The 17,871-nt window shown below is 36.1% G+C and overlaps 1 protein-coding gene across 3 annotated transcripts in view; it reads right to left on the bottom strand.

The window, feature by feature from the left end:
• Positions 1-17,871, bottom strand: part of KCNH5 (potassium voltage-gated channel subfamily H member 5) — a 275,201-nt gene that overhangs the window by 188,117 nt on the left and 69,213 nt on the right. For all 3 annotated transcript variants that reach the window (XM_011384653.2, XM_023527121.1, XM_011384646.2), the window contains one exon: positions 7,102-7,528. In XM_011384653.2, coding sequence (XP_011382955.1) covers positions 7,102-7,528 — 427 coding nt within the window. The remainder of the gene's footprint in view (positions 1-7,101; positions 7,529-17,871) is intronic.

The following is a 17,871-nucleotide window of genomic DNA, read 5'->3' as shown; positions in this document are numbered from 1 at the left end:
AAGTTCTACTTTGAATAAGAAACATGGACTAAAATGCACATCGCGCAGTCTTTTTCTAACTACTGGCTTATATATCCGAAACTACTAAATTATGAAAAAAAGGTGCCTATAACCCTGAACTTAGGCTCCACAAAATGTTTTCCTCAAGAATATTCAACTCATTAAAGAGAAGTAAAAAAGAAAAATTCTTTTTTATAAGCAGGGGTAAAGCAGACACAAAGAATTGACCCAGTTTCCAAAATAAACATTAAGCTTAAAGCTCTCTCCATCTGGCTAAAACTAAAACCAGAAATGAAAAATCAGCATGTTCACACTCCATTGCCTACCTACACCGCAAGAGGAAAGGCAAAAAAAAAAAAAAAAATTAACATATAACTTAATATTGTATCTGAGTCACCTGAAATTTCATATTACGATTTGTAGAGGAGGAATTTTTTTAATATTGGAAAATGGTAACAACTCACTTTTAAACCTGCCTGGATATCCATCTGGGCCAAATATCCTTCAGAGTCCCCACTGGCATGGTGTACAGACTTCTCCCTGGCCCCATTTCTCTGACCTGAGGCAAATGTCTTTTAGTCTTCCTAGCTGCCTAATTTCTATATGAAAAAACACTTTCCTTTCCAAAAGCATATCTTTTTCTCTATAATATCCCCTGATGGTCTCCCTCTTAACTCTTTAGTGAACATATTCTATACAAAACACATCTTACTCTCCATAGAACAAGGTATGCAATTTATGTAAAAAACTCTAAAACTTTTAAGTGATACGTCTTCCTTTTCCATATTAACCTCATCTCCAATATCAGATCAATTCTATGGGCAGTGGCACCTAGAAAGGGACCTAGAAGTCATTTATTTTAACTCTTACATTTCATAATTGAAAAAACTAAAACCTAGAGAGATTCAAAGACTCCCCAAGGTCACACAGGCCTTTGCCCTCAACTTATTCTATATTCTCCCAATCTCTGGGTCTACCCATCTTCTATTTATTTCCTTTTCCTATGGAGAGGAGTAAGGGCAATGCCCATAATCTCAGCTTGGCTTTTATCTGAACTCCACAGAGGATGCTAAATGAACTCATCAACCGGAGAATATCATGCATGGCATGAGTTTCCTCTGCATGATGCTGAGTGACCAGTGTGTAACTAAGTGCTCCCAGTGGCACTTAATCACCAACATGGAGATTCAAATTTCCCTTCATACACATCCTACTGGCAGATGGTCCTGCTATACCTCTAAATGTGCTAAACCATTTGCCTTCTGCATTATAAAACATACTAGTCAATTACAGAAAGTTCTTAAGACTGAGTTATCATCAATTACACTCAGTTTGAAAATTGCAGATTAGCATTATTATGACTGGGATTCCTGTCTACCAACTAAACCTCAGCAATTCTCATATTTATAGCTTTTAGTTTTGCTTTGTTGTATTTTTAAAGATGGCATCCCAGCAGGACAGATTCTGATTGTCAAATACCACATGAGTCAGGCTGCCTTATTTTAGCATCTAAGCAGGCAGCAATGAAATAAGTAAAAATGCTTTTAAATAAAATAAATACCCAAAGTCCAACTTTATAGTCCTTTGAAATATGCTGTCTACATGTTTACTAATGCATTTAATATTTAATAATGTATTAAAACAAAATAAAGCAAACTATATAGTTTATTTGCTTTGTTATATATATAAATATACATATTTATTTGCTTTGTTATATGTATATTTGCTTTGTTTTGTTATATGTATAACAAATTTGGTCAGACACATCATTAATGGCCAAAAGTTATTCATAACATCTTTTTATTTTATGTTTCTTTTTTTATTGAATCATAATGAAAGATAAAAACTATCATTTTTTATAATAGATGGCTTAAACTAAAACGTAACTTATGTGATTATTTAGTAATGAAGAAGGAACTAAGTAAATCTTTCTTGATAAATCTTTAGAAGAGGATCTATAAAAGTTCATTAAAACAAAACAATAATCACATCAAAAAATTCCATTCTCATATTCCTTTCTTTTATAGCCACCAAAACAAATCATTAGTGTGCTAAGGTGCTTTCTGAATAGAAGCAAAATTAGTCAGTTTGTTAATCTTTGGGAAAAAAAGTATTAAGGGCTCAATAATAAGATTATATAAATAAAATGGATTAAAAAACAATTCAGAAAGGCATCATTAAGTATTTACTGAGAAAATTAGTAAAGAGATTACTCACAGCGTGATCTTAAAAAAAAAAAAGTATGTTATTTTCCACAACTGCTACAGAACCAAACTGCAAAAATACCTTGTTTCACAAAAGCCAATTGGTAGTGAATTTTGTGAACATCAGCAGAGCAATCAGGTTCGTTCATGAATGCACAGATACAGAGAAATGGGGGGGAACTGACTATCCTGGAGTAGTGATGGCTGCTGTCAGAGCCATGGAGCTCACCCAAGGCATGCCAAAACTGAGAAAAGACAAATTTAGGGTAAAGAATACGAGGTAGTAGACATATGTTGAGAAGATCCAAACCACCTTCCATTTCCAGAATCTGAGCAGGAGAATTCTTTACCTTGGGCAACTGTAGAAACAAAAGGTATAAGTCTAAAAAATTCCTAGTTAGCAGGTAAATGGCAAAAAATTGGGGGATCTTGCCAACATAGAAGGGAACAAAAAGAAACATAAGGTCTAGATTTGAAGGTAATCCACAGTCATAAATTTTTTTTGAAGATTTGTTCAATATCAACAAGGAGAACTTTGAGACTATGTTCCTGCACAGAGTCTAAGTGCAATTCAGCCTGGGGAAGGCGTGCGGTAGAAGAACGTAAAAGAGAAGATGGGCCATTAAAAAAAAGAGGGCTCAGAAAGGATGTAGGAACTGAAACTGCTGCCACTGAAATTTCTAAATATTGCTGGAAGGCATGAAAACTTCAGATGACTTTCTCCAGGAAAAGAAGCTATCATTTACAAGTAGTGATCATTTTTTCTATAGAATATAGGCAGTTGGTATTTCCAACAAACTTTTGATAAAATATTTTTCTGTTACTGCATCATAAGGTTACAAGCAGTGCTTCTAAAATAGTGGATGTGGAATCCTAAGCATGAACCTTTCTGATTTCTCTTTCTCTCCCTTCCTCCCTCCCCACCTCTGTCTCTGTCTCTGTCTCTGTCTCTGTCTCTGTCTCTCTCTCTCTTTCTCTCTCTCTCTCTCTCTCTCTCTCTCTCTCTGGCTACATTTATGGCTAACACATACTGGGTTATGAGAACACTGGTGGTTTGTTTTGTTTGTTTTCCTCAGTATTATTGTAGGGGAAAAAAAATCATACTAAGATTGCAAACAGCTGCAACAGCCACATTTGGCTGATATTTTGTGCAGTGTGTATCTAATAAATTTTGGAATCATAGGAAGTTACTGTAACACTTCATGGGTCTTGACAGTTTTCTATTTTCTTTTTAGGTGGTTGCAAAGGAAAGATGCCATGAAATTACTAAGGACCCAAGGTCTAAGAAGAAAATTAAAAGGCATTTCCTTGGAACATTCTGGCTATAGAAACTGAAACTTATTCAGAGACATAAAAAGAAAACCTAAATCAACAGGCAAAAGATGTCAGAAATTGGTTTATTAACAGAAAACAACTGCTCAGGTGTTGAAAGGAAATAACGGAAATTCTGAAAGGAAAAGGACCAACTTTAATGCAAGGTCCTCATCTTGAAATCAAGACAGGAACTGAAGAAAAGGGAAAGGAAAGAGCAGAAATAAATTTTTATATAGCAATATAATTGGCCATCCATAAAGTCGGGAAGGAATGGGACCAACTCTGAACCAAATGAAGTTTTGACAACTCATTTGAATCTATGTGAAAATTTCCAATGGATGTAGATGCAGGAGGTAAATGGCAAAACATTGCAAGAGAAAGAGTTGTTGGTGCTTAAACTGATTAGCCTCTTATAGCTTATCGTCAGGCCTAGTGGGAGATTTAGGGTTGGGATAATCCATCTGAAGGGGCCACAACACTCCTAAAAGCAGACAAAAAGCCCTGAGCTCACTAGGGCTTTCACAAAGGAATCAGGGCCAAATTCCAAGGACTACATTTTCCTTGCACATATCTTCATCAGAGACTTAACTGGAGTGGATTCAGGACAGGAGATACTATGACCATCAGGGATATCTTCAAGTTCATTCATTCATACAATAAGTTTAGATTGAGCATGGTATTAAAAATTGTTTAATTGTTAAAATGTTGGGTGTATAGAAGCAAAAAAAAAAAAGAGGCGGGGCAGACAAAAACCCTGCTCTTGTGGAGCTTACTTACTGAAGGAAAGAAAAACAGAGTCAGAGCCAACATGGTTTTAGGTCTTATTGGGTAAAATGAAGAAGAAAAAGGTTAAAGGTCAGAGAACAAGAGAGGCAGGCGCTGGGGTGGTTTTTATAGTAGGGAAGAATTTCTGAATTATAGTATGGAGAAATTTCTGAACATATTAGGAGGGATTTCTGAAGAGGACATATGAATGGAGACCAGCATGAATTCATGGCATAATACAGAGGAAGGATGTTTTAAGCAGTGAGGAAAACAAGTACAAATACTCCGAGACAGGATTCAGCTTGATGGCACGCGAGGCCAGACCACTCGGGCTTTGACAGAAGGGGTAGGGGAATCTGGATTTTATTTTACGTGCACTGGAAAAATTGGACGGCTTTGAGCAGAGGAATGGTGTGATCTAATTTACTTTAAAAGGGCCACTTGGGTAGAGATTGTGGGATAAGAGTAGAAACAGAAGGAGTATATAGGAGAGTACTGCGAATATCCAGGTCAGTGATGGTAGTGACGTGGTCTTGGGTGGTAAGTTATGGAAGTGAAGAGAACTAATCAAATGAGTTCTGAAGGTAAAGTGAACAGAACTTGTTACAAATAGATGTAATACATGAGAAAAAAACAGACACCTAGGATGGTTTCCAGGTTTGGGGCCTGAGAAACAAAATGAATAATGGTGTCCTTTAACGTCTCTTATTATTCTCTTGTGAAAAATTTAACTATGCTAGTATATCCATTCTGTAAAATAGTTTGCCAATTTCTTAAAAGAAAAATTAAACATATACTTACCATATATCCCAGCAATCACATTTCTGGGTATTTATCTCAGAGAACCGAGAACTTATGTCCAAACAAAAAATCGTATATGAATGTTCATAGCTGCTTCATTTATAATAGCCCAAAACTAGAAACAACCAAAACGTCCTTCCATAGAAGAATGGTTAAACAGCAGTATATCAAATTATGAAATAGTACTCAGAAATAAAAAGGAACAAACCATTGATATACTCAACAACAGACGGATCTCAAGGGGATTATGCTGAGTAGAAAAAGCCAATTTCAAAAGGTCACATTTTGTATGAGTCCATTTATAGAATAATGTTCTCAAAAAAAAACAAAAAATTGCAGAGATGAATAGAGCGATAGTTGCCAGAGAGTTAGAGATGCTTGGAGGAAAGGATGGGTTTGACTATAGAGCAGTAACATGAGAGACATATTTGTGGTAATGGGACAATTCTGTATCTTGATTTCAGTGGTAGTTACAGGAATCTATCTACACATGACAGAATACCACGTTGTACCAATGTCAGTGTTGGTCTTGTTCTGGAGTTTTATAAGATGCAACTATGGGAGGAAACCAGGTGAAGGACACAAAGGTCCTCTCTTTACTATGTTTGCAACTTCCAGTGAATCTGTAATTACTTGAAAATAGACTTTTTAAAAAAAATCAAATTATGCCCAAGTGTAAGGCAAAATGCATTATATAAATACTAAAAGTAGTATAGCAATAAATATTACATCTGACAAAATGTCATCTTCTGAACTTATAAAGTACTTTTTTGCTAATACATCTTACCATTTTGGTGTGTAGGCAACAGATTAATTAATCATCAGGATCTCTTTGTATGTAAGAACATTTTTCTTCTAAAAGACTCTGGTATAAACAGCATTTGGAATTCTCACTCTGTCTGTTACCTTTAACCAGCAAATAGAACCTGTGAGTTCTTGTTTCTGTACCTGTGCAAAGGAGTACAGAGGTACAGAAGCTAAGCAACTGCTAACACTGGTGTTCCAATAGCTTTCAGACATTCTAAACTCTGAAAACTACTTTGCCTAAACCCAAGATATTGACCCATTATGGGCCAGCTGATACTCTAACATCTTTCCCATCAGTGTCCAAATATAAACCTCTGCAATTTGAAACCTTAACAAAGAGGGCTTAGACCAAAAACCAATGACCATGATCCAAAGGCTTAACAGCTGATAATAACACTAATCACACCTCCAGGTCCATGATCTTAAGGTTACTTTAGGTATCAGAACTAGGTTAGGATAAATCACCTAATTTGGAGGTATGGACGGTGGTCAAGTCTTCCTAAGATCTTTTACAACAGCTTCTTTGGCATTTCCTTAGTGTTCTGGTCTTCTGATGTCATCCAGTCTCAGTCTGAGTGTAGAATTCGAGGGTCTTTGGGTCCGTTAGAGAGCATTTTACTCCCAAGAACACCTTCAAGGCATTTAGTACTCAGGTATGCATGTTAAATCCTAGACATCCTTGTCCTTGCTGAAAAGATTTTACTATATTTACTAATACTTATATTCTTCCAAATAGGTACATATCTAATGTAGAGTGTCTAGAATGGAGATTAGAGTGATAGACCTTTTTTACTAGTCTTAATTGTAAAAACCTGCATAGATCTGTATCCTGAAATCAATTTTAATTCAGGCATTCAACTATTAGGTAAAATATTTTTTAAACTTGGTATCTCACTACAGATTATATCTGCTGTTCTGGAATTCAATGAACATTGTGAACACAATTAAATCAGAGAGTTCCCATTCTGATGTTTATATCAGTCTATCCACACTGTTTCAAATGTGTTAATACAGTCCAAAAAATAAAATATATTATTTTGCATTTTCATTTTCTAAGGATGAATAAAAATTAAACCAATGCAAAAGATGTGGATTAAACACCTTTCTGAAGACAAAATAGTTTCATTTTAATCCTGCCAGAGCTTGGAGCCTGGAAAACTGCCAACAACAATGATTTACATAAATAAAAAAATAAAAACAAGATACTTACAGCCAACCATCATCATGGCCACGGAAAACATCTTTTCCACATCTGTGGTAGGAGCTATGTTTCCAAATCCTATGGTTGTAAGGCTTGTCATGGTAAAGTAGAGAGAGGACACATACAGTGAATCCTTGCTGGGTCCTCCTTCCCATATTCCTGCACTGGCATTGTATCGATATGGAGTCCCAATGCTCAAGGCCAGCTGGTAGAGCCAACTGTCTATTTGGATGGTGTTCGTGACTTCATCGATGACTTCATAGTCCCCAATGCTGTACCATATGCAGGCCAGCCAGTGGGCAACTAGTCCAAACACACATACCAGAAGCACGAGGACCGCTGCTCCATATTCTAGGTAATGGTCCAATTTCCTAGCAACGCGGCCCAGTCGCAAGAGACGCACCACTTTTAAAGAACTGAAGAGACTGCTGATTCCCTGAATCAAAGACAAGAAATGACAAAACATCTTCAGAAAAGAAAAAGTTGAGGGAACAGTACAATGGCTTACCTTCATGAAATTGATCCCCCATTTATATACTAAGAACATACATATAATACAGTTCTGACTTTGTCAACAAAAAAAGCTGAAATTATAAAGAAAATTTTTAATGTAGGTTCCTCCCCACTTAGAAATAATAAATTTGTAAATTATTATGCAAAATGACTTTTCATTAGATAGGGAAGACTATTTATTTTTATAAGTACAGTATAAATAGCATAGAGAAAAAACAAAGGAGAAAATTGCTCAAATGCAACATATACAGAGTAGAGAAATATGGTGATGAGTCCAGACCTTTTATTTCTTCTCCTATAAAATATTTCCTCTAGAAGATTTATTTTTATTTCTTACTTTATAATAGCTATGAACAGCAAAACTTCTAAAAAGGAATCCCAACCTTACAGTTAAGCAAACAGGAAATATTTCTGTGCACCATTGGATTCCACTGCCTCCTGCCACAGTCATGATAAGCCCTACATTTATAGAGCTCTAAGAAAGTGAAGAGTGAACTTGAATGGGTACATTACCTACCAAATCTTACCATCCTCTAGAAATAGTCATAGAAAAGAATATCATAAGTTAAAAAAAATCATATTTTGTTGAGAAGCTTAAAATTCCAAATATTGCATTATCCAAATGGAAATTAGCATATGCTTTCCTTAATATAAAAGTCTCATAGTTACTTTTTTGGAAGCATATAATAAGCCACCTGGGAAGATAAGACAAATGCATCCCTGACACAAGAAGGAAAGACAGAGCAGTGATCTGGGAAGCCCCTGATCTGATCATCACCTCCAAGTCTCACGGATTCCATAACTTCCTTTCTGCTAATTCCATCTTCCAAAAGGAAGACAAGGAATCTAACATAACTTACTCTGATTTAATTCTGACCAACACAGAGGAACGGGTTCGGGTAGCAGAATAGATGTAACATTAGTTAAGACTCCAATTATGACATCATAAAGTTCTTGACAGTTAAGGTAAAAAGGTTAAAAATGCCTTTGGTTATACTTTACTCTATATGATTGAAATTTTTCAAAATAAAAATTTGAGAGAGAGAGAGAGAGAGAGAGAGAACAAAGAGAAGTAGTAATAAGAGACCCTGTGGATGTGAAAGAGAAGCAGAAGCATCTTGACAGATTATTTTCTTCCCAACTTTGATATCCTTAAGTCTGGTTCTATGTGAATTCCTACTCTCAAATGTCGTGGCATAAATGCAGCCTTAAAATAAATTCTCATTTGACTTGAACACTTGGGGAGAAAAAAAACATGTTATAGTTTAGGCAGCTCAAAAGAGTAGCATTAATAAAATTCAGATCAATTGTCATAATTCAATGATATGAGATGTGGAGAGGTAAGATTCAAAAGAGCTTGGAAGCCCTAAAAAAAAAATGAGACTACGTAATCATGAACAAGAAAGACAAAAGTATTTATTGAGAATTTCTATATGCCAGAGTCTGAGTTAAGCCCTGGGGACAGTGGGGTAAATATGTCTTACTTCTGCTCTAAAGAAACCCATAGTCAAAATGCATGAAAAACTCAAACAGGGTTAAGTTAAAAACTAAAACGTGTTGCTGTAGATCTTTTTCTCTAGTTGACTCAAATTTTTAAAGGAACTGTGGTATTTCTGTTTAAATATTGCAAAGAAAGGTCATTTCTACCTGAATTCATTTCTCTAAAAAACAAAAGAAGGAAAAACAAAGAGGAAGCTTTATCTTCATTCAAACTACAGAACAGTCAAAACTCTCAACTGGACTGTAAAGAATGAGGGCCTCCTAAAATTAGACCTAAACGGTGGAAGGACACTCTCCCCTGATCTCTGACGTAGGCAGAGTTCTCCAAAAGGAGGTGGTCTACCCTGAGAGGCATCTGCTCTGGAATCCACTTGATCAGAAAGCATATTTTCTAAAGCCATGTCCAATACTACTTAAGTATTACAAAATATACTACTTAAGTATTACAAAGCATTGTAAACTCTCTCTGCCATGGGTTCTATGACATCACTTTCTCCTTGGTTTTACCCAGCTCCTCTACTGACATTTCTTTCAAAATCATTTTCTCCATGCTTCTATTATGTGTTAGAATTCTCTCATGATTGCCCTCTGCCCTTTCCTGGTTGATTTAATACATACCAATGTTTCAAGTGACTTCTATATATGGATGATTCACAGGTCCAGTTCTTAGCACAAAACTCTCCTCTGGGAATCTGATACAGAAGCCAAATGCCCGCTATACGTTTCCATGTATATGTCCCAAAGGTGTTCAAATGGTAATAGATCCCAAAGGGAATCCTTCTCTTCTCCTGAATCAATTTTCTATTTCCTACATCATAACTACCATGCCCTCAGACTTCCCGACACAGTTCCTCCCGACCCTGTCACATCCACCTGATTCTCAAGTCCTGGAGATCTTACCAAAGTGCTCAAGCAAGTGTTTGATACATATCTACTTTTAAAATCTCTCAAAAATTTACCCATCTTTCCCATTTCCAAGGCCATGCCTTAGTCATAACTTCATGTTTTTTTCTTATTTGTGTAACAAGGAATAGCCTCTCTAATTAACCACCCTACCTATAGTCTTCCTCCTTTTAATTCGCAGATCACAGTATACAAGCTACCAGCCTGGTGTTTTATAAAACCACATGAATCTAATCATGTCCCTCTCTGATCTAAAATCTTTAATGCCTTAGGATTAAGTACTAACTCTCCACTATGACATCCAAAGCCATTCAGCACCTGGTATCTGCCTAACTAGTCAGCATCTTGCCCACCAATTTCTCCTCGTGCTCTCTACGCTTTTACCATGCTCAGCTATGTGTGGTTTCTAGAGTGTCCATTCTGTTTCATGCCACATTATAGGTTGTCCCCTCGTTTTAAAGGGTCTGTTCCTCCCACACTCTTGGTAGCTAACGTCTTACTTATAGTTATGACATTCTCTCCCCGACGTGCATTTTTCTGACATCTTCCCCCCACCGTCATCTTTATTATCATACCCTCATCCTTTCTCTAACTATAAGAGATGTCCTTCCTTCATATTATCATAACCATTTGCACATCTCTATTATAACAGCTATCATGATTACACTTTACCACAAGTCTCTGTTTATATGCATGACATCTTAGGAAATTCTAAACTCCATGAAGAATATATCTAGTGTCAATTATAGAGCTTAGTATGTGGTAATATGTTAGTAGTCAATGCATTCAATAAATGAATGAAAACTATTTTGCAACACAAGCAAAATGTGGATGAGGTGAATTTGGGGGGTTTTAGTTAATAATAAACTCAATGTGGTTTAACAGTAAAATACAGACAACAAAACAGTCAATGTAACTCTGGGTTCCATTAATAAAGCTATGGCATCAAGTATGAAAAAAGAAATTCTCCTTTTCTCCACTGACCAGACCACAGCTATGAGAGATACATAAAACACATTCAAACAAGTACTACTAAAAAAGAACTCAAAAATACACTCTGTTTGTCGATGTGGAAGAAAATGAAATTAAAAAAAAAAAAAGGAGAATGGGGCAGGGCATTATAATTGTGTTCAAATACACAAAGCATTGATGAAGGTTGAGCTCATTCTATATAACCCTAATGTAGGGAGCCTGAATCATAGTTGGAGCTGTACCATATACTTTTATGCAGGAAACCAATCAGAATGCAAGATTATTCATTGCTACTTGGAAAACAGACAAGGTGATAATATTGAACACTTACTACATACTAAGTGCTTTATATGTATTAACTAATTAAACTTCAAAACAATCCTATGTTGTAGGTATTGTTATTAAAACATAGATCACAAAGGTTAAATAATTTGACTAAGTTCATTCAGTTAGTAAGAGGAAGAGCCAAGATTCAAATACAGGTAGTGTGGTTTCAGACCCCTTGCTTCTCACCACTTCATTACCTGACCTCACTCTAAAACTCACTATACCTAGAGCATAATGTATAATTTAACTAAGTGCATTAGTACTCACAATGTTAGTTTAAACATGAGTACTCTGTACATGACTGAATAAAAGTGATTAAATACTAGCCACCCTCTTATCCCCACTCAGGGACAGCAGTGGCCCACAATAGGGGTCTGTGGATGCCCTAGAACTCTATTTAGTCTACAATTCTCTAACATGGACCAACTCATTTCATTCTCACAATAGCAGGCCTATTCTCATTGTTCATATGAGGACATTGAATAGCTCAGGTAAAATAACTTGCCCAAAGTTATATAGCTAGGAAGAAATGAAAGCATTAATCAGACCTAGTCCTTTAGATTCTTAGTGAACTTTCCATGACAACCAACTGCAGTGCAGTCTTCCTGTCCTTACACCCAATAACCGCTGCAATATTAATCTTCCTGAAAGACAGCACTCACATAACCTCTAACCGCTCATAATAGACAATGTATTAAACACAGTATCTTCTGCAGGCCTTAAAGGTCTTCAATCCCATCTCTGTCTACCCTGCCAAGTCATTTACTACCGTGTCATTGCATAGCAATAGTGCTCCAGTCAAACCAAGTTCCTTTTTGCTCCCAAACATAACCTCAAAGTTTCACCTTTGAATTTGTCCAGCATTCCCTTCATCTGCTTATAATCAGAGTCTGCTATTCAAAATAAATAATACACAAATAAGTAAGTTTGCTTTCTTTGAAAAGTTCTTTTTTCACTATCTCATTCTCCATTGTTTTGTACCAAAGAGAATTTAATGCAATCACTATAATCAAAACTCAAAGGAAATGACTTGGTTTTAAAATGAAATGAAATACTTAAACTTGAAATAATCCAAATGTCCATCTCCAGTATAATGGATAAATAAATCATAGCACATTCACTCAATGAAATATTACCCAAAAATAAACATGAACAGATGAGAACTATATGCATTAACAAGAATAAATCTAAAAAGCATCATGTTGAGCAAAAGAGACCAGACACAAAGGAGTATATACTGAATGATTTCATTTAGAAAAAGCTTAAAAACAGGTGGAACTCCTCTATGGAATTAGAAGTCAAGATAACAACTTTGTTGGGGGAGGGGTAGTGAGTACAAGGGGAGTTTAGGGGTTCTGGTAACATTCTGTGTCTTTATATGGCTACTAATTGGGTTACTAGTTGGGTTCACTTTGTGAAATTCCTTTGAGCTCTACACTTAAGACTGGTGTAATTTTCTTTAAGTATGTTATATTTAAACATCAAAAATAATGTTATGGAACATTCGATAGTCGCTGCTATGTTGTTAGGTTAACATTTCACCACAACACATAATTCAGATCGATAATTTCTTCCACATCATATGATCTGTGGGGAGAGGGAGTTATATTCAATATTATAAGTAAAATAAGAAATTTTTCTGATTTTATGACTCACCCTCATAACTTTAAGATCAGGCCATAAATCCTATTTACTTTCTTGTTGAGAATTTTCATTTCACCCATAAGGTAATACTGAATATTTTTATATGCCAATCCTCAAAAACACCCCCCTTCTGTACTACCACCTTTTTCAGCTTCTTGATTCTATATTTTCCACCAGTCTATATGCTCATCCATTTTCTGCCTCATTTCACTTCATACTTTCCAGTCCTTCTGTGCCCTCCTCTGCACTCCAGAGGCTTTCTGCCTCTTTCTCAACCTTTAAGCCCTAATCACACAAATCCTTCGGTTTCCCCTGTTGGAAGAGAATATTAAACATATCAAATACATAATAGAACATAGCAAGGTTAATGGAGAACTTTCAGTCATCAGATTTCCACATTTCTAGCCCATTTTCTTACTTGACAATCCTCTCGGGGCATAGTAGCATGAGAAACAATATCCAGGAGACATCTCTGTGTTATTAACTCTTCAAGACTTTTTTCTGGATTTCCACATTAAAGAGATGCAAAATATTATCAGCATAAAAATAATATCTTTCAATCACAAAACCACTTAAAATATAAACCAGTTCTCTCATTTGATTATCACTAATGAACTCAGCTAATATTCTTTCCTACCTTCTTCTCCTCTTGCTTTACAAACAGAAAAGGAATGATAAAAAACTTTCTTGTCAAAGGATACATAACAATTAAGTGAGTGTGATAGTGCAGAAATATAGAGTTATAATATCCAACTGCATGGTGTTTCAACTACATCTTGCCAATTCTCATACACAGATGTTATAGTAGATTGAAAAAAAAAGAAAGGTAGCTGTGGTCATTTTCCCTTCCTGTCTCCACACCCCTTGGCAATGTGACTTTGCAACCCTCCTACCAAGGAGATAAGGTCTATTTCCCCAGCCTTTGAGTATGGGCTGACCTTATGACTTGCTTTGGCCAACAGAATGTGGTGTAAGCGATCTTGTGCCAGTTCTAAGCCTAGACCTCAAGAGGTATATCACCTCAATTCATGGCCTTGGAACCCAGTTGCCATGTGAAGAAGACCTACTAGGCTTTTGGATGATGAGAGACCACAGGAACAGCCCTCTGAGTCATCCCTTTGAGTCATCACAGACCAGTCAGCCACCAACCAAAACAGCAGCCTACCATAGATGCATGGGTAAACTTAGTTGAGATAAGTCAAACCTAGCCCAAGTTAGCAGAATTACCCAGTTGAGCTAAAGACATATGAGTTAAAGGAATGCTGATTGCTATTATTCACAAAATTTGGGGGTCATGTTATGCAGGGAAAAAAAACCAACTAATACAAATGTTGGGAAAACAGATATGTTATGTGCTTGTGTGCACAGAATTTCATACTTGGTGTGACTTAAGACTAGAGGCAATGTAAATACCTACCAGATACAGAGATCTCATTTTAACAAGACATTACCCCGAACAGGTAAGTTATGGATAGTAAAATAAAATTTAATATACAATTGTTAGGTATTATTTAGATTTTGTATTGGGAAATGTATTGCTATTTTGCTTTGCATGGATTCATGCTAGTGAATATTCCAGGAGAATGGAGAACTCAAAGTTATTATTTCATATATCTCCTAAATATCTCTCAAGTCCAACTTCACCTAAAATCTTTACTATCTTCATTATCTACATGGATGACTCTTCCAACAACCTAGCCTAACAGTTTCTTCACCAATTCATCTCAATCTTTCCACTTCTCCTCAGACACCTTCTCCCACAGTCATAATCTGAAGTTTGTCATATCCTAAAATTTTCACCAGCTCTGAAGTATTGAATAAAATCATCCTGCTACCTGGCCATATCTTCTTCTCTGTTAGACTAAATCATTCAATTACAACAATTGCAAGAGTAGTTCAACCTTACTGAACCTCTAATCCACTTAAAGATCTACTTTTTCCCCATCTACCAACCCTGTCCATTCTCTACTGTCTTCTTTATGTGGCCCTGTAACACTATACACCCTAAATCACTTAGCATCTCTGTCTCTTCATTATAATTTCTATCAAAATCTGAATCCTGGCTCACTTATCAGGTTTCTTCATGCCTGTGTTAAGAACCATTCAAGAAAGTCATGATCTTGAATATGCACAAGGGCAGATTGGTTCCACTATAAATTCATCATCCATATCAAAGCATCTCTCAGCTACCCAGCAATTTTATTATTTTTCTTATGAATTCATCTACTCATTATATTTCAAACTTTCTCAGTTCTGCTCAAAATTCCAGCCACTTCCTCCTCCTTCAACTATATCCTTCCCATAGACATTTAAAAGTCTCTCCCATTTAAAAAAAAAATTACTATCCCCCTTCTGCCTTCCCAAAAGGGCCCAGACCTGGCCTTTTTCTAATATCTCAGCAAATATAAGCATTAGCCATTTGATTAAGCAAGTCAGAAACCAGGAAGTATTCTTGTCACCCCTCTCTCTGACATCTCCCATACCCCATCTATCTTAAAATCGTATTAATTTTAACTTCTAAATATATCTCAAATTTATCCGCTTCTCTCCATCTGCACTGTCACCACCTTAGCTCATAATACAAACACTGCTGGACCTATAGAAGTTTCCTAATAACTTTTAAGTCATTCATTTGACCCCATCTAATCTGTTCTGAACACTACATAAGAGTCATCACTTCAAAACCATTCCTTGTGTAAAATCATATGATTTTAGAACTAGCTTCCATTGTTCTAAAATCTGTTGCTGTTTACACAGACTTGTATGGTCTGGCCCCGGCACAGCACTCTAACCTCATCTTTCAACACTCTTAACCTCACTCTCCATCCAACTTTCAATTCTTTGAACATGTCATGCTTCCTCAAACACAGGGTTTATGCATTTGCTATTTTTTCTAAATGGAATGTCTTACAACTCATTCATGCCCCTGTCCTTAGCCTGAGGTATAATCATACTTCAGATCTCAGCCCAGTCATTGTCTTCTCAGAAAAACTTTCACTCCAGTCTAGGTCATGTCATTTCATTATATAATCTCAAAGGACCAGGTACATTCCCTTCATGACTTTTGTCTGTTTGTGATTGTGTACTCATATCATGTTTATTCATTCTTTTATCCCTAGCACACTCTCTAGCACTCCCTGGCATGTAGTAGGCAACAAATATTTATTAAAAATAATACATTAATTACAGAATAAACTAACTAATACATAAATCTCTCCTAATAATTTCTGATTCTTCTGGCACTGATACTGTAATTAATAATTAATAATTACTTCATCTTCACAAGTAGCACCATATCAGGCAACTGGATAAAAACCACTAAACAATCGTAAGCTCCATTTCATAACCACTGTGTTCTTATTCTAAATAGATGTTATACATGAATGACTATAGGTCCACTTCCATTTCCTTTTATAGAGTACAATTTAAAGACTGAAAGAAAATTGCCAATAACATTTGTTACGCGAACTCAACCCAGAAAACAAATTCTATTGCTTCTTTCTTATTCAGAATTCACTTCTCTAACTCATGCTACCAAGAGATCTTTAGAGAAATAAGCTTAATTACTCCATGCATTAGTTAACATGCTTCAGGAGAGGATCTCAATTTAAACAACTTGTTTTAACCAATTTATATTCTTATCAAAACACAGCAGTAAAGGTAATAGATAGATGAAAGAGAGAGAGAGAGAGAGAGAGAGAGATGGATAGAATAAACAATGTTCTGCAACATCCATAATGTACTTTTAAATGCTAAGAATTTCTCTTTAATATCTATTGAGTCTGTGTCTAATACAAAGCATGATCAAAACACGCACCCTAAAAAGAAGTATATTGCCTAAAACTTTTTTTTTCAAACATTATAATATATGTACAAGCAAGCCAGGCTGGGGGATGCTTTAAATCCTTCAATAACTTGTTGCTGCCTTTAAATTAATCCAAACTCCTTAACACGACCTGCCTACCACTACAGTCTCACTTCATGCATCTGTCTTTTGCTTTCTCTATTCCAGTCATAGAAAGCTTCTTTCTTTTCTTCAAAAATTCATATTCTCTCACCTGGGGATCTCCAAACATGAAGTTTAATACACTCTCCCTAACCCACCAAACACTCTTTTTGCATGGTTAATTTCTACCCATCTTGTAGCTCTGGGCTTATGTCACCTTTTCAGAGACTTCCCCTAACTATTCCCATCCTCAAGTTAAGACCCTTGTTTTGTAGTATCAATAACTGGTCCAAGAAATGCTGAGGGAATGATACAGCAGGCAGTGAGAGCTGAATCAGAGAAAGGCTGAAGTGGCAGTGACAGACCATGTGCTAGGGAAAGTTACAAAGATTCAAGAATGGAGTCAAGAGATAAAAAGAGAAGGTAAGAATTCCATCCGTAAAGAGAAAATAGAAAAGTATATTGACAGGACTAAGTGAATCATATTAATGGTAGGACACTCAAGTAAAGGTCTACTAAAACTGGAAAAATAGAAGAACAGACTGAACGGTCATGTCATCCAAAAATTTTCCAAAAGTTACCCTTTTCCAACCATTTTAATGATAATATGTGATGATGTGGTTGTTAAGGCTATAATAAAAAGATAGTAAAGGAAGTAAGACATGTAAAGTGGTCAAAGAGTGGCTCCATTTTCGTATACTTCTCCCTCGCTTCCCAGCCCTTTGGCCTAGTGTCCACTTCCAGTCTCACTTCCCTAATATTACAACTTGGCTGTGCCTTGGGCCAAGGTCCCCAGAGCTACCATGGTCCAGGACCACATACTAGTCCCATCGTTTCTTTCCTGATGTTCCAGAAAATACTCATCCTTATATTAGATCTTCTATCATTTGTGGTCACTTGAGTCTCTTTTCTTTGCAACTAAAAAAAAACTCTAACCTAACAGCTGCATTTAGCGCACTACATGCTTTCCTACA

This window comes from Pteropus vampyrus, unplaced genomic scaffold (assembly GCF_000151845.1).
Source record: "Pteropus vampyrus isolate Shadow unplaced genomic scaffold, Pvam_2.0 Scaffold15, whole genome shotgun sequence".
Classification (NCBI taxonomy): Eukaryota; Metazoa; Chordata; class Mammalia; order Chiroptera; family Pteropodidae; genus Pteropus; species Pteropus vampyrus.
This window is presented reverse-complemented; position numbering and strand designations above follow the sequence as displayed.